Source organism: Oryza glaberrima, chromosome 2, assembly GCF_000147395.1.
Source record: "Oryza glaberrima chromosome 2, OglaRS2, whole genome shotgun sequence".
Classification (NCBI taxonomy): domain Eukaryota; kingdom Viridiplantae; phylum Streptophyta; class Magnoliopsida; order Poales; family Poaceae; genus Oryza; species Oryza glaberrima.
In genome coordinates this window covers 27,534,538-27,553,327 of record NC_068327.1, presented here as the reverse complement: position 1 = coordinate 27,553,327, position 18,790 = coordinate 27,534,538, and the positions used below count along the sequence as shown (strand labels likewise).

General features: G+C 42.3%; 2 protein-coding genes and 1 long non-coding RNA gene across 18 annotated transcripts; 2 read left to right on the top strand and 1 right to left on the bottom strand.

The window, feature by feature from the left end:
• On the bottom strand, window positions 1-7,613 carry LOC127762097 (uncharacterized). 15 transcript variants are annotated; one of them, XR_008015378.1, is made up of 10 exons: window positions 6,962-7,611; window positions 6,689-6,870; window positions 6,534-6,583; window positions 5,570-5,942; window positions 4,642-5,339; window positions 3,673-3,695; window positions 3,169-3,313; window positions 2,726-2,783; window positions 1,580-1,691; window positions 1-448 (listed from the first exon to the last, which is right to left on the bottom strand). It is a non-coding gene; the product is annotated as an uncharacterized LOC127762097 (long non-coding RNA). The 15 variants fall into 15 exon arrangements; XR_008015375.1 differs by having other exon boundaries at window positions 3,169-3,695; window positions 6,962-7,613; XR_008015382.1 differs by having other exon boundaries at window positions 3,169-5,342; window positions 5,570-5,693; window positions 5,896-5,942; window positions 6,962-7,613.
• A 1,284-nt stretch (window positions 7,614-8,897) lies between these two features.
• On the top strand, window positions 8,898-13,035 carry LOC127763688 (histone acetyltransferase MCC1-like). 2 transcript variants are annotated; one of them, XM_052288465.1, is made up of 5 exons: window positions 8,898-9,379; window positions 9,551-9,695; window positions 9,762-9,861; window positions 9,942-10,170; window positions 12,655-13,035. In XM_052288465.1, exons 1-5 carry the CDS (start codon window positions 9,273-9,275, stop codon window positions 12,836-12,838), a joined length of 765 nt encoding a protein of 254 aa, XP_052144425.1. In that variant the 5' UTR covers window positions 8,898-9,272; the 3' UTR covers window positions 12,839-13,035. The 2 variants fall into 2 exon arrangements, with proteins under 2 accessions (XP_052144425.1, XP_052144426.1); XM_052288466.1 differs by having other exon boundaries at window positions 8,899-9,379; window positions 12,688-13,035.
• Window positions 13,036-14,631: 1,596 nt separating this feature from the next.
• Window positions 14,632-16,978, top strand: LOC127761923 (F-box/LRR-repeat protein At1g06630-like). The gene is made up of 3 exons (XM_052286255.1): window positions 14,632-16,008; window positions 16,096-16,248; window positions 16,336-16,978. Exons 1-3 carry the CDS (start codon window positions 15,025-15,027, stop codon window positions 16,624-16,626), a joined length of 1,428 nt encoding a protein of 475 aa, XP_052142215.1. The 5' UTR covers window positions 14,632-15,024; the 3' UTR covers window positions 16,627-16,978.
• The last annotated feature ends 1,812 nt before the right edge of the window (window positions 16,979-18,790 follow it).

The window sequence follows — 18,790 nt, the reverse complement described above, 5'->3', positions numbered from 1 at the left end:
GAGCCAGATACACAGATGAAATGTATATATTTTATGTTGTTGGTAGAAGCTTAGGATGTAAATAAGAAAAAAAATTGTCGACATAACTTAGTGGTAGATTTTCCAAGTGCTAAATAGCTGGATCGCTCAACAGTGTTTAGATACCATGTTTACACCAAAATTTGGTGTTATTAAAACCATAGACGACAAGTAACATAATTCTGATGGATAAAAGGGATAATAGTAATTCATGGATATTTTGCACTATGTAAATGGCCACTTCCAAGAGCTTCTTGCATACTGAAGTGTTGTTGTTCCATATGATCAAAGGGTCAAAGTCATGGCCATCATTTCTCAAGCAAGGGCTACTGTCTACACAGCGCAGTTTCAACTGACAAACAATCTTCAGTCTCACCTGCCTATAGTGAAAAAAGTCTTTAAACTGGAGCAATTAACTGATCAAGATTGCCTGCAAGATAATTGAGTAAAGGATTAGATTAGGCATCGGGATAAATTATTTAACTCGTTGCATTAATCATACACGTTTTGAGAGATTTCTTAAATAGGTGTATAACTGACAATTCTCATGATCAGATCCTAACCACTCCAAAAGGTTCATCACATGGACTCAGAAGAATTGCATCTATTTTTAGAAAGAATATTGTTTGCAATGCTCTTAATCTCAATATTTCATTTTTATCATTTGATTTTTGTTCTTGTAACTGGGGTTTGGAGGCAGTAGAATGGTAAAAATGAGAATGTCATTTGCCTAAATCAATGCGAACAAACCTTCCCCCCCCCCCCCCCCAATGAAAATTCCCCCCAATGAAAATTGATACGAGCCAAACCTTGCATCAAAAATTAGCTTCGAAGCTGGGAGATGGCACCTCTAAAAATGCTTGCTCAACAAGAAGAACGGTGAACATAAAGGAGAATTGGTGCTGTACCAAAAAATATTGCACAAAGTAGTGTTTTGGAGCACTTAGATAAATTAGATAAATTCTATGCACCATTCATATGTGCCTTCCTGAATCCCATCAAAGAACTGTAACCCAATTAGGCTGTGTTCGAATGAACTCATTTCACAAAGAAGACCCCTGACTGTTTTGTATTCCACGTCAACCAATATGATCGAACAAACAATAATTAATCAAAGGCGAACAAAGCAATGGAATCATAGGAAAGTGTAGCGCTAATCTGAGAGACTGTTTGAAACAATAAATATTGCTAGTGTATAACTAATATTAAAATGTATGTATCCTATCATAACAGAGGCACAATTTATCTCTGATCATATGAAAAAAACAGCATAAAATTGAGAAGAAGTGATAATGCATATGACCCTACACCAATCGTAAAATATATCATTTTGTAAGCAAGATAGGTGGGCATCATTTTTGTCATGAAGGAAGATTGATGTGCAACAGTTTTTCCCCAATCCTCGCAACATTTTTCCCTGAGGTCAGCCATTTATAAAATTAAGCATGATGTCTTCGTATTGATTTTTTTGTCGACCTAAATTTGTTGGTATTATAGATTAGGACAAAAATTTAGGTTTACAGAACTAATATCAGATTGGATTTATGATCATCTTTCTTACAACGAGTGGCAGGAGTGGTCCATGGTCTTCTGAGTTTTTCCTGATGACCAAGGATGATAGCATCATGTTGAAGAGGATAAGATCTTATTTATTCTTTTTCCTTAGATAGCTCCTGCACAACATACAATGAGAATCATCATTTTGCAAACTTAATCAGAGTCAGAACAGTAATACCAAAGCGATATTTGCAATACAGATGAATCTCAAAGTTCAATTATCAATCTATAGTTAAAGCAACATAAAAATTTAGTACCAAAGCCTATTCACATCACAGAGTTCCCAACCAAAGGAGAAATGGGAATTAGAATACATGATAGCCCCAAAATCAGAAATGGAAAGCTAAGACTAAGATAATAAACATGCTTTACTCATTCTAAATAGCTAGGGAAGACAAATACTATCAGAAACTGCACTGCATAGTTTGTTTTTTAACCATAGTAAACCAAAGAACAACCCACAACTATCAAACTTTCTTTTAGTGCTCTCATCCACCTCCTCTTTCAGCATCTCCTTTAGAGTATTTAGATGGGCTCAACAAGTTCAAACTCTGCAGCCTCTACAACAGGAAGTAATTGCTCAGAAAAAAAGTTGCATACAAATTTTTTTTCCAATGAAAAGAAAAGGAGATATTCGGATTTCATAATGTATCCAGGCTTCAAAATTCACATAAATGTTCAAAAGGAACACTGCAGCCAGCCATAATCACTTATAAGTAAATGGTTGGCTCCGATAATATACAACATATATAGCATAATAATATTTTCAAATCTTCCCGACAAGACAATAAGTTACTACCCACCTGGTCATCACTATCATTAGCTCAATATCCTTTTTAAGCTAAAAAGAAAATTTGCATGTAACTCATTAGTATTTTTAAGTCAAGAAGAAAATGTACAGAATGCTGAGAAATTCTTTTGAGAAGCATATACATTAAAATTGTCAGGAATTTAAGACCTGACTTTAATCATCTATATGCCTAGGAAAATAAAAAAATCGCATCAGGTATGCCTTTGACTGTATATCATCATCATCTTATGTGTAACACCAGACAAAAATCAATCATAAAATTAATATCAAATAGATGAATGTCTGAATAGGCAATAATACACATCTTAAGGATGAAAAGAGAGTAGGGAAAAAATTTACCTAGCAAACAAGAGTGTAGTGCTAATCTTCCATAATGAACAATCCCGTTCTACCTCACCTGAAACAAGTTTTCACAATATAAGATCTCCTATCACACTTGAAACAGGCGCACAATAATAAAAGCCATATCCCGATTTGTTTTTTTAGAATAGTCAAGGGGAAACAGAAAGTGTTTGTACTCTGTACAAAGGAAGAAAGATGAAACTTCTCGACATATCCAAGAACATGGGATGCTCAAATCTTTTTTTTAAATGAAAAAAGCCTAGGAAACAAGATCGTACGACATTACTTTCACATTCGAGCAAACAATTAGGTATGCACATAATCGATGAAAAGAAATGTTCTAGTCCTGAAATTTAAGCTATTGTTGAATAAACACAATTTTGTGATTATCGTAGCTTGCAGGGTCAAGTAACAAACTCAAATATTAAAGGGGAACTCACAAAATTCTGATGGTGTATCTCCTTGAGTGAGGCCTCGCAGATGGTGATAGAAGAGATGGGCACCAATGTCGTATATGTGTCTATATTTCAACCAATATTTGTATTAACTCTACAAGTGAATCAGTTGGAACACATATAGAACAACCTGTATGAAATTATTTACATTAGATCAATTGTTCTTAAAATACAAAAAAACGTTTGTGCTAGATGATTGTACAATAATAAGTGACTTAAATTGCACAACCCTTAAATAAACATCGATATAATGAACAATTCTCATATCATTTTTAAATATGCCTTTGATTGAAATCGCACAAACAATTATTATATCTTAATATGAGAATTATGGTGTGACACAAACAACTGGCAAACCAAAACTAAAAGAAAGATGGGCCACATAAATACATAAAGAATATATGCATATGCAAATGAAATATTAATCTGCTTAGCAATAAAGCAAAAAATTTATTTAAAGTAAAAAAGGATGGAAACAATTAGTCCAACCTGCAGCTCCTTCAAAGATGAATCTGCCAACCACAATGACAAGTTCCCAATAATATTGAGACCGCCGGATATATATCAAGGCACAAGAGGGAAGTACATAGAGTACACGACAAACCAAAATTAAAAAAATTGTGAAGAGAACATAAGGCAAGCACCTCCTGGGGTGCATTATAGAATGCTGAAGCAATATACCCATGTGTTTTGGAACAACAAATGAATGATACAAGAGCTGTTGAAGATAGAAAATGACCTATAATATACTCCCATAACAATCCAACACAGATAGTTTGGCCACTACACAACAAAAGATGATTAGAACAATGGACTCAATCAAAAAGGAAATGAGAACTCGACCAACTATAAATGACACAAATAGCTGGTAAAGGAAAGAAATTTCTTCCAATTGAAACCATTAGGGGAGAAAGAATGTTTTATGAGGTAGAATGGATCATTTGGTAATGGAGCTAGCGATCCTAATTTGTTAAGAGTGGTGTTGATTTAATCTTTAAGCCACAATGTATAACAATCTCAAATTGTGGGGGGAAGCCAAACCCCTCCTCTCCTCCCCCTCCCGCCAATGAGGTCTAGTGATCCAGTATTAGCTAGCAAGTCTATGGACAGAGGTTTCATAATTTCCTAGTGACCAGGGAAGCATTAGCAATATTCTTCGCATCTTTGTTAAGTAAGCAATTTAAAGATATACATACAAACTAATTTGTTGACATACCTATGAAAAATACTACCATGTGCTAGTAACACTAAAGCATGTGAGAGAAAACTGAGCTAACCCCCAATGCATATATGTATACAGGTAAAGCTAGTAGATATACAAAGTCAGACAGCAAAACAGGGAGACTCTTGTTAGAGAAAAAGCCTGAAATGACACCATTGTTCTTGGTCAATGATGGGTAAATGTTAGAAAAAAAACAAAAATATCGTGTAGATAAAAAACCATGTTTGAAGAAATACCTTACTGGCTGAATTGATATGTAAGAAGCTAGATCCTTGGAGATTACAGAGAACTGAATTGTTGTAAACCAAATGCACCTGTTCCCCCATTCACCAAATTTCCTATACTCAGGCTAAGGGAAATATGGCATTTGGTGAGGAGTTAAAAATATCAGGGAAAACACAACAGCAATAGTCAACAGGGAAACTTTTTTATGAGCTAAGACTGGACCAGATTTCATGCAACCAATGTAAGCTTGAGCCTTTGACCGATGCTTAGCATGTTTCGAAGAGTTGCTGCAACATTTATCGATCTGGTTTTTAGAGCCTCACTATAGTTGAGATAGAATTTTAAAGTGTATGGAGTTTGAAATTTAGCTTCGGAAGCATCATCTCTAAAATACAACATGAGATTTTATCAACTTTGAGTGTACAATTTGTATGCCAAATACTTAGCAGAAATTCAATGCAAATGAAATGTCTGAATAGGTCAAATTTAAGTAGGAAAAGTAAGACTTAAAAGAAGGGGGGTATGATGTTAGATCAGAGGGCAACATTTCGCACACATATAAATTTACATGTAAATCAACATCCACTTTAATGTAGTACTCTGCACCCCACCTGAACAAAGTCGTCACGAAATTATTGTCTTTGCAGCCGATTCAAGATATCCTTCAACATGATCCAGAGTAATCGATAAAATATTCAAAGATATTTCACTGCTACAGGCAAATAAATAGACCATTAGTGTTGTACATTGCTAAAGTAAAATCTCTAATGTACAATATCATAGAGTAATTATCAATCTCATGAAGCCACCATGTTTTCTAGCTTCTGCATCTATACTGTTTAATTATTGTCGAGTTCTTTGAATATTCAGAAGAGTGTAACAAAAGAGAGTTCTTCTAATTAATTAGGAGTGAGACTTGAGAGAAGGAAAAGGGGCTACCTTGAGCATGTTGATGAGGATGGAGCCGCTGGTGTTCACCGTGATGAAGTCCATGACAGCAGCGTTGTCAACCACGTAATAGAACGCCTCGCGCTCGGCGAGAGTCTTGGAGAAGAAGCACCAGCTGTACCAAGAATCCAAGATCATAGAATTTCAGATTTGCAACCGAATTGGTGAATGGTTATGGTGGATCACTATTCAATGGGACAAGCTTGCGGCGGGAGTCGATCTAGTATACACTGAAAGCTCAAATGAAAGTTCTTATGCAAAAAAAAAACAAAAAAAAAACAAAAAACAAGGTGCATCTTGATTTGATTATGCGGTACATTTAGCAAGAGGGCTTCATCAACCGAGCTGTGCATTGTCTCATGACCTGCACAGGAAAAATATAACGAAGAGAGTATCAATTTGTCTGAAATTTGTAAAGACATAAATCACACCTCGTGGAATTTTCAGGATTAGCTTGATCTGAAACTACATTTCTAATAATCCCAGCCAACCTATCCATTTGGAATATCCATTTTGAACAATCTAATCCGAACAATAGGCCTCAAAATCTGCACCCAAATGGAAGCCATAGCAAAAGAAAATCACAAAAAACGTACAGATAAAAACCACAGTACTCGATCCATTCGAAGTCAGCCTCACCATCTAATTCCTTACGTAAAGCTCTTTTTTTACCCAATCACAATATAAAATATATATTAACACAAATGCGATGTGATATTCAGTTACTACAGATGTGGACATTTGTTAGTCTACAATTAAGGAATTCAACGGACACCTAAATTACTTTGCTGTACTGTAATTTCAAACTGCATTACCCATTGGTATACTATGCTGGTTCTGGTACCATAGCAGACAACTACATTCAGACTCGAGTAAATTACAGTCAACAATCTTTTTTTCTTGTTTGGCTTTTGTACTAATAAAAACTTTTAACCACTGAAAACTCCATACTTACAACGAAGATGGCAAGGCAATCCACCATGGTCTTTGATGGTTTCCCCTGGACTGTAAAATGCAAATGAGAGAAACAGAACGTGAGCGCACACATATAATCAGGAAAAAAAAGCTGCAAACATTCAATTGGGGGACACTCAGAGAACAGAAGATTACTTGGAGCAGGACGAGACAGACGAGCGACACCATGCTGACCAGAAGTGAGCATCCCATTGCACTGAGCCACAACACCTGCTCGCTGTGGCCTTGCGGGAAGTAGACGACGCGCGTGCCGACGGAGGGGAGGCAGACGAGCGGGCTGGAGCAGGCGTGCCAGAGCTCCAAGTTGAGGCACTTCTCTGCACCAGTAGCAGATCGAGTCATCAACCAAACGAGAAGGAAAGTAAAGCAAACCGCGAAGCGAAGCGGCAAACAAACCTAGCCACCCACCTTCCTCGGGAGACGTGGGGGGCGGCGGCGGCTGCGGCGGCCCGATGCTGGCCGCCGTCGACGAGCTCATCTCCTCCGATGACCAAACCAGAAAACCAGAAACTCTAATCTATCCCCCTCACAAATCCACCCGAAAACCCTATCCCCGTCCTCAAATCGGCCGCATTCACACAAGGAGGGAGCGGCAGCGGCGGCGCTCGGCGACGGCGATGGCGGTGGCGGAGGCAGAGACGGCTGCACTCGGCGACGGCGACGGCGTGAGGGGGAGCCGGAGCCGGAGCCGGCCGTCGATGGGGACGGCGAGAGGCGGAGGTGGCAGCGCGATGGGAAGGCGGCGGCGGCGGCGCGAGGGGGTGGTGGCGGTGCCGGTCGACGGGGACGGCGCAAGGGGGAGGCGGAGGCGGCGGCGCTCGGTAGCGGCGCGGGAGAGGGAGAGCGAGCGGGTAGCGGCGGCTAGGGTTTGAGGGGGCGGCGACGGCGGCGGGAGTGGAAGCGGCGGCGCGAGGGGGTGGTGGCGGCGCTCGGCGACGGGGATGGGGCGAGGGGGAGGCAGAGGCGGAGGCGGCGGAGGCGGCGCTGGCGCTCGGTGGTGGCGCGGGACGGGAGAGAGAGAGAGAGAGGGAGAGGAAGCGGCTGGCGGCGGCTAGGGTTTGAAGAGGTATGCGGTAGTGGATGTTGTTTTGCTAAAAAGCCTCTCATCTTCCACATATCACAACGAAGCCCCTGTACGCGATTTTTTCTCTTCAAACACATGACGTGAGGGGCCTATACCTGATTACCAAAAACGGAAGGGCTTTTCCGCAAAAATCCAACCCACGCGCACTGTAGCTACTGTAGCAAAACGCTGACGTGGCATCGCTCCCTGGCCGCCCAGTCCGCCAACCTTTATGGGTTTCCTAATAAGTTTTCCTATGTTCCCTTGGGTCAAATAGGATGAGGGTGCCAGGGCCACTCCCATGTAACCAGACAATACATTTTCTTTAAGAAAAAGACAATACCCTGTTAACAAAACCATCTATACAAAATTACAAGCAAATTTCACAAAACCATATATTTTGATATCCATAAAACAAAACCTCATTTTTTACAATTTATTTCAAGGAACAATAGCTTTTGGGCTAAGATGTTTTACAAAACCTCGCATTTTTTTTCAAAATACTTATAGTATGATACATAATAATTTTAAACATATACTCACATACTGCAAATATAGGTTCCTATACCGTCTATTATATTTTCTTTTTAACTCCCCAATCCAAGAAGGAAAGTTCCTAACACCCTCAATTTAAGATGGACAGGATGAATAATTGGATATGCAAACCCTGGTTGTAGCATCACATGAACAGAGTACATAGAAGTACGAAACCAAACTTAATGTAACTGGTAACCGATCTTTATTGAGAAAATGACTAACATGTTCTTAGAAAATACTAAAACATGTTATTTTTACATATATATTATGCATGAATGTAATAAACCAAAATAATGATTTAGGCTAACTTCTACTCTGTACATACTAAATTTTGGTATTACCAATATTGCCAAAATTTGGCAGGTTAATTTTAACATCAAAGTGAACAAACCCTTAATCAAATATTATTATGAACCTTACATATTTATAAATAGAGGAAGCATTATTTAAATTATACCCAATGAAAAAACAAATTGATAAAACTATGTCATTTCTTAATTTCTGCAATCCAGTCGAAATCAAACAAAACGGATTAGAGGTAAATTATTCATCCTATATAGTTTTATTGCCATTGTTGATAAAAAAATATTTATTATGTTTAGCCTGTTGATATCGAGACATATCACCTCTAGAATGGTCTCGTGGCTGGCTGGCGGCATCTTTCAATCACAATTCACACACCGGTGATTAAAGAGAAAGAGCACCTTATTTTTGGTGGATTAAAATAAGAAATCCCCTCGACAGTTTAGCTTCAACTAATCAAAATCCAAATCAGCCGATCAGCTTCCTCTTTCTTCCTCCTCTCATCCTTCCGGTCGCCGCCGCCGCTGGTCCACCTCCCCTCCCCTCCCTCCCTTCTCCACCCAGAACCTTCCCCTGCATCTCTCTCCCGTTTCTCTCCGGGTCACGCATCGATCGGCCTCCCGGCGCCGTACTGCCTCTCTTCCTCGCCGCGCTGCACCGAGCGCTGGGTCCGCCGATTCGGCTGTGGCGCGGGTCAACCGCACCGACGCGGCGCCGCGCCTCGACGCCCGGAAGCTGCTCCTCTCCCCCCGCGCAACGCGCCGCGGACCTCGTGGCGGAGGCTCTGGTTAGTCGTCGTCGTTACCGGGGCTTCTCATGTTGGACCCAAGATCGGAAATCTACCCCACCATAGCGTATCGTCCTATCCAGCCTTCCGATCTCGAGGTTCTTGAGAATATTCACCTCGCGCTGTTTCCCATAAGGTGACTACTGCAAATGGATGCTCCCTGATCCCTCCTTTGCTGTTCTTGCTTATGAATACGGTCGCATCACCCTTCATGTTCAGTTGTAGAAGTGTTGCAGCCTATTGGTGGATTTTTCCTTTTTTTTTTGGGACCAATTAATCCCTTAATTCTTGTATTTGTTTTGCTCAGATACGAGAGAGAGTTCTTCTTGAACGTGGTCAACGGCAATGGTATTATTTCTTGGGGTGCTGTGGATACCAGCAGATCAGATGACCGCAGAGATGAGCTGATAGGCTTTGTAACCACGAGAATAATTGCAGCACAAGATAGCGAGGTATGACATGCAAGATTGCATCGATCTTACTGATGAGCTCGGTGGAACTAATAATTTGGCTTGCAGATTGAGGACTTGTTTAGGTATAACAGCTCACGCAAAGATCTGACACTTCTGTATATCCTGACGCTCGGTGTAGTGGAGAGCTACAGAAACCTCGGCATAGGTTGTTACCTGCTCGTCCAACTTAGTTTTACAGTTTGTGATTATGATCTGATTAATCCTCACAAGCATTCGCGTTTGCAGCATCCTCACTGGTCCGAGAGGTGATTAAATATGCTGCAAGTATCTCAAATTGCAGGGGTGTCTATTTGCATGTCATCTCATATAACCAACCTGCTATCAGCTTTTACAATAAGATGCTATTTAAGCTTGTCAGACGACTTCCACATTTCTATTACATAAGAGGGCAGCATTATGATTCATACTTGTTTGTGTACTATGTCAATGGGGGCCGTTCGCCTTGCTCACCACTGTAAGTATTTCTTGTTCTTTATCTGGAGAAGCATGCAAGATTTGTTTTTAGTAGTTATCCGATGCTGTGTTTCAATAGGATTTTACTATCTGCAGTTGTCATTCCTAACTCTTGTTCGGATAATATGCAAATTCGATTGCCCATGATGAATCGATCGCATGATCTCTGTAGTGTGCTCGATTTTCTAGTTAGCTTCAAAACTGGCAATGCATGAGCTGTTTATGGCCATGGGTTCATACTGATCTGGACATGCCCACACTGGAGAACATTTTTCTTGTTTGACTGCTTTCAGTGAATTCAGTGTGAAATTGAATGCGGTCCTTTTTTTAAGGAAAACAGGAGAAGAGGCCTCAACGGCTTAACTGTTAATATATCAAAACATATAAATGAATATTTACACAAAAGCTGAGGATACATGAGTTCTTTAGACAACATAAAACTAATAGAAGCTATTGACCAAAGAGACAAAAAGTTACAGCTGGACTTGCCCTAACAACCAACCATGGCAGAGTTGCATCTAAATTCCTTCTTCCAAGCTGGTAATGAGAGCCTTCTATTTACAAATACGATTTTATTAAGAGGATTACACATTGTCCGGCAGGATAATATATACCTACCTTGGATAATCTCCACTAGTTCCAACTGATATAACCTTTTGTTGCCCATCCAACATGTTTCTTTTTAAAAAAAAAAAATCCTTGAACATGTTTCTTTTTATCCATTCTCTTTTTACTGTTTTGTTTAGTTTACACAACTTTTTAAATCGTGTAGAATTTGCAACCTTAACACTCTTAATATCTAAATACCTTACGACATGTTAAGCCAGATGGTGCATAAAGTGTCATAGCCCAATGTCTTAGCATGATTTCTGACCATGGGATTACTGTAGCACCACATACATTATTACTACCTCCGTCCCATAATAATTTTATTTCTAGGATTCAAATTTGTTCCAAAATAGTTGTCACAATAGAGTACTAATTGTCCCATCAATCACTTCTTATTCAAATTTCTTCCTATTCTACCCTCAACCACCCTCCCGCTCTTGCCTATACACCATTTAATGAGGGACACCATAGTCTTTCTCCTCAAACCTTAATATATGCTAAACAACTTAGAATTACAATTATTTTGGGACAGAGGTACTACATTTCATGCAGTTACTTTAACACCACGAGGACTACTCGACTTTAGAGATAAGATTATATTGGTCAATACCATCTCTTTCCGTAATATTGGAGATAAGTTTCTCATGTCTCTTTTCACAAGGATGGGACCATGTCTCTTTTTACCAAGCAATGAGAAACCAAGTGTTCAATAAATTAAGCCTCAGAATCTCTCTACCGCGTTAGGGAGAAGCTCTAGGTGCTGTCAAACTGTCAGCTTGATGAGGGTTAGTGTCGCACCCCTGGTCTAAGACCGATAACAAGGCAACAAGCACATAAGATAACATAAAGCCTTCTTATATCACTATGTGTTTTGCCAAAATCACACCCAAACATCCAGTAGTCTGCTACATCCAATATTCTCTTCGGCTTAAAATCTGATTTAAATATGATATATTTTTATTTCAATCCTGCTCAAACTGGTACTTGTTGGAAGCTCGATTCAATTCAGAATAATGCTTCCTGTTTAATTTGGTCCATGCTGTTTAAATAAGAAGTTCAGAACTCAACTACCATATTCACATATATGTGCATGTGTGATTCTGTGCTGGATGTGGTAGAATTTGATTAAAGTAAGGAGGCAGCAGACAGTGTGCTGGTCTGCAGGGAGGGATAGTGGTGGCTAAAGATGATTTCCAGCTGCTTTTTGTTGAGGGAGGAAGGGTTGGAGAGATAAAGGGGGAGGAAAAGTACTCACTAGAGAAAATGAAGCAGGAGGGTTAAAAACGATCTTACGTGGTTTTGTAGAAATGGTCTAAACTATTTTTGTGGTATTTTGCCAGTCCTGAATGTTTGGGGGTATTTTGGTAAAAGGCAAAAAGTCATTAGTACAATGTGAGTCACTCGCCCGCAACCTTTGGACCTATCCTGGGTTAGGTCATCAACTCTTGGTACCCTTATTTGTCACTAAGCATCAAATGGATGACGGTGTTGGTACAGGGTAGCTCTAAGGCATTACTGTGCAGACATAAGGTTCTTTAAAGGCACAGCAAACTTGGCCTAACTTACTATTAGACATAAAACAAGATCATTGAATGGCTGAGGCAATGTTTAGGTCCTTAGTTTGGTGGGCAGTAATATTTTCTTGTTATTGTGTGTTGTGACTTTATCAAAGATGTTTAAATTTAATATCTTTTGTTGGGTGTTGAGAGGAATTGAACTTATAGACCTTATGACCAATCCAGAAGAATTCAATTGATGTATTTTTAGTTCTTACTATGGCCAAATTATCCCAGGGTTCTGATAACATTATCATGCTGCCAAAATGATGGTACACTCGTGCTATCAATAAATAATAACACGTATCAATCTTGTGCAGGGAGGTCATAACTTCATTTGTTGTTGACTTCAGGGCTTTCCTGAAGATGGTGGTTGCCAGGTTCTGGAACAAAGAGGAGAGAAGTACACCCAGATGGTCCAGGTGCAAGGAATCGACCACTCTCTTGGTATCTCAGAATAACAAGAGGATCATTGGTGGTGATGATACGAGATGTCATGTCTAACTTTAGGTGCAGCTGGGATGTTGTTTTCTCTTGTTTTTGTGGAAACCTCAGTTTGTTTAAAAACCGTAGCTTGCTACGTTGTTGTATCTGATACGTTAGCAAACCAGGTACATAATTTCTCGATAGTCATAGTCACATTCATTTGTAAAGAGAGGAAAACTGAAAGGAGAGAAATAAATGTCACCTGCTTCTTGTAACGTTTGATAGCCTCATTCATTCATGTAGTACTGTTTAGTGATCGTTAAACTGATGTACCAAGTGGATCTTTCTGTATACCATGCAAAGCACATCAGTTCTACTGGTTTGCAGTGTTCAATAGGAGCTGTTGCTTGCTTTCATTTGCATTGTTTGCATGGTACTGATTACATGATTCAGAGCCAGAACACAAGATCTTTCGACATGAGCAGAGGAGCCTGACTGAACAAGGATTCAAAACGGAAGGAGCCAAGGAGGCAGGTGAGAAACTGGCAAGATCAGTACTCCCTGTCAAGAGTGAAGTACTAGTACTATGTTTGTACTCCCTTTTGTCCCAGGGTGTGTTTAGATAACGCCAAAATTGAAAGTTTGGTTGAAATTGTAACGATGCGACGGAAAAGTTGGAAGTTTGTGTATAGAAAAGTTTTGATGTGATGGAAAAATTGAAAGTTTGAAGAAGAAGATTGGAACTAAACTCGGCCTTGGGCGTTCTAGCTTAGGTGAAAATTACTATATATCCCTAACTGGAGTACTAGTTACTTTGAATAACCATGATGAGCAGTCATTTCAAACCAAGCATACACATGCTGTTCCTGCCATGGTGGAATCATGGATGAGCTGTTGTTCCTGATAACCCGGTTAGTAAAATTTGAATTGTATGCTGTTGTGCGGCCCCACGTTTATGCTCCTTGCTAAAACGTCAAGCATTGTGGGACAATGGACATGAAGTAAAACGTCAAATATACTGGGATGGAGGGAGTATCTCATCTGATAATAGGGTTATGTTAGGTGAATTCACCTGTAATTTGTCTTTTTATATTCTCTCAAATGAAATTTAGTTTAGATTTGAGATTTGGTATGAATATATTTCATGCCTATATATGTTCTAGTTTTTCTATATATAAATTTAGAGAACTTTGAGATATGATTTTCACATGTTTTCACTTATTTTATGGCTTCCACATATTTTTCCTACTTATATTTACTTTATTTTGGAACGGAGAGATAAAAGAGTATTTCAATACGGAATGATCTTGCAGCGTTACTACAGCAGGCTAATATGTCAGGCAATTACTACAACAATAGACAAGCGCACTTTCTGCTCTCTGACGCCAGATCAACTGCACGATTTCTCCAATCTTTCGTACGACTGCCGTGGTCCATGGACAATGGGATGCTCTACTGTTTCATCACCTGCCCTGTCATGGAGTAAAAACGGAGGGAAGGGATTACTGATCATTGAAGGCAAAGGGATTCCCTCTCGTACAGAGAAGTTCGGTTCGCGATCCACTTGTCCGCCCCAGAAGTCCAAACCAGAAACCGAACCAAAACCCACGTCAGAACAAAACGTGGGCAGCGCGGCCGACCCCCAAGTCCGCCAAAAGGCCCCAGTGTCACCAAAACCACTTGGCAAACTCCCCAAGCGGCCACGCTCGTCACGACTCACGACTCACGACACGGAAAAGCCTGCAGCGAGCGGCAGCAAACGGCAAACCCACCACGCGGAGCCAAAACCCCACCGCGCGCACCGCACCACCCTCGCTCCACTCGGCCTCGCGCGCACACAGGGCCGATCGAGCCAAAAACCCATCTACTCGTTCACAACCCATCTGCTCGTTCATGCGACCGCGCGGGGCGGGGCACCGTCCTCCTCGCCGAGTCGTCTCCACGGCACGGCGGTGACGGCAGCTGCAGGGGCCACGCGCCCACGCCCACGGTATCGCGGGTTAACGAGGCACGCGGCGGCCGCCTCGCGATTCGCATCCGCGGAAAGGAGCCATCAAAACCGCGGGTCGGCTGCGGCCTGCGTGCCTGCGCTTTCGGTTCCTTTCCCCTGTTTGCGCTGTACTTTTCCTTCTCGCCGCCAGCGTCGCGTCGCGTGGGCGCGTGGGCTTCCGATTCCAGGGGGAGGAAAAAAAAAGGACACCTTCCTGCGAATCGCGGGGCGAAGAGCCGGCCCGGAGGCGGCCGGGGGGTTTGGGAGATCAGCCATGCGCACCAAGCACCTGATACCCCACCACGCCGCCGGCTACACCTACGCCCGCGCGTACGCCACCACCGGCGGCGGCGGCGGGGACGGGGGAGATGGAGGTGGAGGTGGCGACCCGTTCGAGCAGTTCCCCGAGGCGGTGCTCGGGCTGATCGTGTCCAAGCTGCCCTTCAGGTCGGCGGTCGCCGCGTCGGCCATCTCCCGCCGGTGGCGCGGCGTCGCGGCGGCCGCGCCGGCGCTGGACCTCGACTTCGCCGCGGCGTTCCCGGCCGCGCCGCGCCGCAGGGCGGCATTCGCGGCCGCCGCCACGGCCGCGCTCTCGAGGCCGCACCACCCGCTCCGCCGCCTCCGCCTCGGCCTCGACGGCCTCTTCGACCAGGCCTTCGCCGCCTCCGCCGCCGACCACCTCGCCTCCTGGCTCGCCGCCGCCGCCGCGCGCGGGGTCGAGCAGTTGGAGCTGCACCTCCCCCGCTCCCGCCTCGCCCTCCTCCCGCCTTCCCTAATCGCCTGCACCAACCTCACATCCTTGACCCTTCGCCTCGACCACTACGCCCACCCTCTTCCGTCCCTCTGCTCGCTCACCCGCTTGTCCCGCCTCCACCTCGCCTCCATTCCGCTTGCCGGCGACGACTTCTTTGCAGACCTCTTCTCGCACTGCAAACAGCTCCGCTACCTGATCCTTGAACAATGCCGCATTGGTGCACTCTGCCTAGCCGGCACAACGCAGCTTTGCTCGCTTGCCATCACGGATTGTTCTTGGACTCCGCAGTCTTCTGTTGCCTTCTCTGACATGCCAGCGTTGCGCACCCTCCACTACTCGGGTGCAATGGCAACCAGACACATTATAGACAATGTCGATTCATTAGAAGAGGTCGTTCTTGCCATCAAGAAGCCGCAGGTCAAGCTCCAGGAGCCTAATCTCAGAGAGCTTCTTTCTTTGGTTGGGAATGTACAGAGCCTTATGCTTTCACCTTGGTGCATTGAGGTATATGACATACTCTTGAATCTTGATCTGGTGAAAAAGTTTTTTTTTTTTGAGGAATCTAATTATTGATCTGTGAATAACTTGAAGCAATTTGCACGTCCTGAGGAGTGGTCCAAGGTGCGGCTAAACAAAGTGAGGCAGTTGTCATGTATAATAGAGAGGAGAGAAGAAGGTGCTTCATCCATTGCCCCATTGCTCGCAAATTGTCAGAATGTGGAAGAACTCTCTGTGTCTGTTGTGGTGAGATATAATTCTTTCGCTGTTCTAGGTTTTTTTTTCTGCAAAACATGGTAGCAATGCTGATGGTGTGGTTGCTAATTCTTGCAGCCATCGCAATGCAAGCGGAGATGGGGTAGCGATGATGGAGCAAACCATTGGGTTATGGGAGGTAAAGGGGTCGTGCTGAGGCATCTCAGGGCAGTTAGGATGGTGTACATCGATGAGAGCAAGAGTGGATTGGATCTTGTTAAGCTTCTGCTCAAGAACACACCAATGTTAGAGATGATGACTATTGTGCCTTCGATGGATGGCCTTGAGCAGGCAAAGTTCAGGCGCAGGGTATTGAAGCTCAGAAAGGCCTCCCGAGATGCTGACATCCAGTTTTCTGCTACTGGATGATGAGATGATTCTGTTCTGTCAATTTATGAAGCCTCGTGATGTAGTCCTGGAAGAAGTGACTTGCCTACCATCCATGAGGTTCTTCCGGTCTTATTCTGGCTAATTCTAACTATTTATAGAGTTGATAAGCATTTTCATTTATCGGCGAGCTCCATTTAGCTTGGCATACTTATAATTCCATTTAGCTTCACCTTTAGATATACTTTTTTGTATTTGTTGGAGACTGATACTAAGTTTTATATTAGTTGGATATATTAATAAATTTCCTCAATGAAATTGAGGAAAGCATGCAGTACTTTATGCAGACTTGCTGGATTTTCTATGGCATATATTAGGATGAGATTATCATTTACGTTAATTGTTGGCCCATTTGATCAATATAAAAGGATTCTTAGATATGCTGTAAAAGCCATTCATGTATCAAACAAACTGTTGTATGTAAGCTTGTATGATTCATGGAGTACCATCAATCAGTGGTATTGTCATGTTTAAAGGGTCTCTAATAAGATAATAGAGTTCTTGTACATACTAATTTCATGCGCTCCATATGGAATTCCATGACGCTACCAACATACTTGAGCATGAAACAAGCTCATCTACAAAAGCAGATAAGTCCACCTAAGATAATCATGAGATAAGTAGTGACAGGAAAAATCAAGTGCCCATCTTGCTTGTTTGAGAAGTGAGGAACTGATTCTACCTCCGCCGGTGGGATGTGTGGGTATGCACCCCCACCATTGAGGTTTCGAGTTCTTTTTGACTTTGGACTTGGGTGCCTTTATTTTAGTTATTGAAATTATATTTAATTCTTCCTATGCATTCTCACTTGCTAGTTCGAGAAAAAACATTTTAGTTGATAATCTTAAGGTTCCATTTTTTGTTCAACCTGTCATCTGTGATCCCATAGTAGGTTGATTGGAAAAATATATACAACTTGTCATTGCTGAAATGATGCCATGCACACCTCCTGTTTTGACTTTCTGCAAAGAAAAATGCTAGGAACATGAACAACTTGTCATCTCTGAAATAAAGGGCTTGTAGTATCATAGTACTCCCTCCGTTTCGAAATGTTTGACGCCGTTGACTTTTTAGTACATGTTTGACCGTTCGTCTTATTCAAAAAATTTAAGTAATTACTAATTCTTTTCCTATCATTTGATTCATTATTAAATATATTTTTATGTAGGCATATAATTTTACATATTTTACAAAAGTTTTGGAATAAGACGAACGGTTAAACATGTGCTAAAAAGTCAACGGTGTCAAACATTTCGAAACGGAGGGAGTACTAAAGTTCATAACACTATAGCAGCTTAAATGCGCCATAAGAGTTCCCATACCCGATTTTGATTAAATGAAATGCTAGTCCATAGAGCACTTGTCAGGTTATGAAATGCTTAAATGGAGCAAGACTACATAATCTTGTACTACTACACACTCTATCTCAAAATAAATCAACCACTAGCTACGAATCCATCTCAAAATAAATCAACTATAAAGCTATGTTTAAGTTTATAGTTAGGATTTTTTTGTTTCACTTTGGAACGAAGGGTACAAGATCCACTGACGTGGAGGCTTCTATGTCAAAGGATGTCCAACTCCGGATCATTGTTCGTAGCACATCTGATGGGAGAAATCGTTTCAGTCCGTTCTCCAATCTCCATTATCAGCCTACAAGCCCAATGAGTATGCTACTCAGTTCGGTCCATTCACAGCCGCCGCCGCCGCGACCGGCGAGGGCAGGGGCGATGTTTCCGCCTACCTCGGTGCTTGTGGATGCCGCCTGCGAGGTTGGACAACCGCGCCACACTCGTCGCTTTTCATCGTGGTCAGCAAGAAACTGGAGTTCCCGTAGTCGTCATCGACAACGAGCTACACGGTAGGGGAATGAATCGACGGCAGCAACACCACCACCGCGAGGTCGAAGGGCAGCAGCACACACGGCGCGCAACACTTCAGCCTCGCTGTCCTGCTTCATGTCCAAGCGTGCCGCCAAGTGAGATGCATGCGCGACCCACGCATGCGGTGGACGAGAGCACCCTCCAGTCCTCCACGCCTGCTTCGTCCCTGCCGTCGAGCTCCCTGATAAAAAAAAAGTCTCATCTTTTGCACAAGAGCCACGGAGTCCCCTAGGTACGCACAGTTGCACATACACAACATTGCC

Excerpts from the sequence above, each read along its gene's own strand:
- LOC127761923 (XM_052286255.1), top strand. The coding sequence starts at position 15,025 with ATGCGCACCAAGCACCTGATACCCCACCACGCCGCCGGCTACACCTAC. Across the intron at positions 16,009-16,095 it reads TTTCACCTTGGTGCATTGAG|CAATTTGCACGTCCTGAGGA; the intron begins GTATATGACATA and ends AATAACTTGAAG. Across the intron at positions 16,249-16,335 it reads AACTCTCTGTGTCTGTTGTG|CCATCGCAATGCAAGCGGAG; the intron begins GTGAGATATAAT and ends TAATTCTTGCAG.
- LOC127763688 (XM_052288465.1), top strand. The coding sequence starts at position 9,273 with ATGTTGGACCCAAGATCGGAAATCTACCCCACCATAGCGTATCGTCCT. Across the intron at positions 9,696-9,761 it reads TTGCAGCACAAGATAGCGAG|ATTGAGGACTTGTTTAGGTA; the intron begins GTATGACATGCA and ends TTTGGCTTGCAG. Across the intron at positions 9,862-9,941 it reads CTACAGAAACCTCGGCATAG|CATCCTCACTGGTCCGAGAG; the intron begins GTTGTTACCTGC and ends TCGCGTTTGCAG.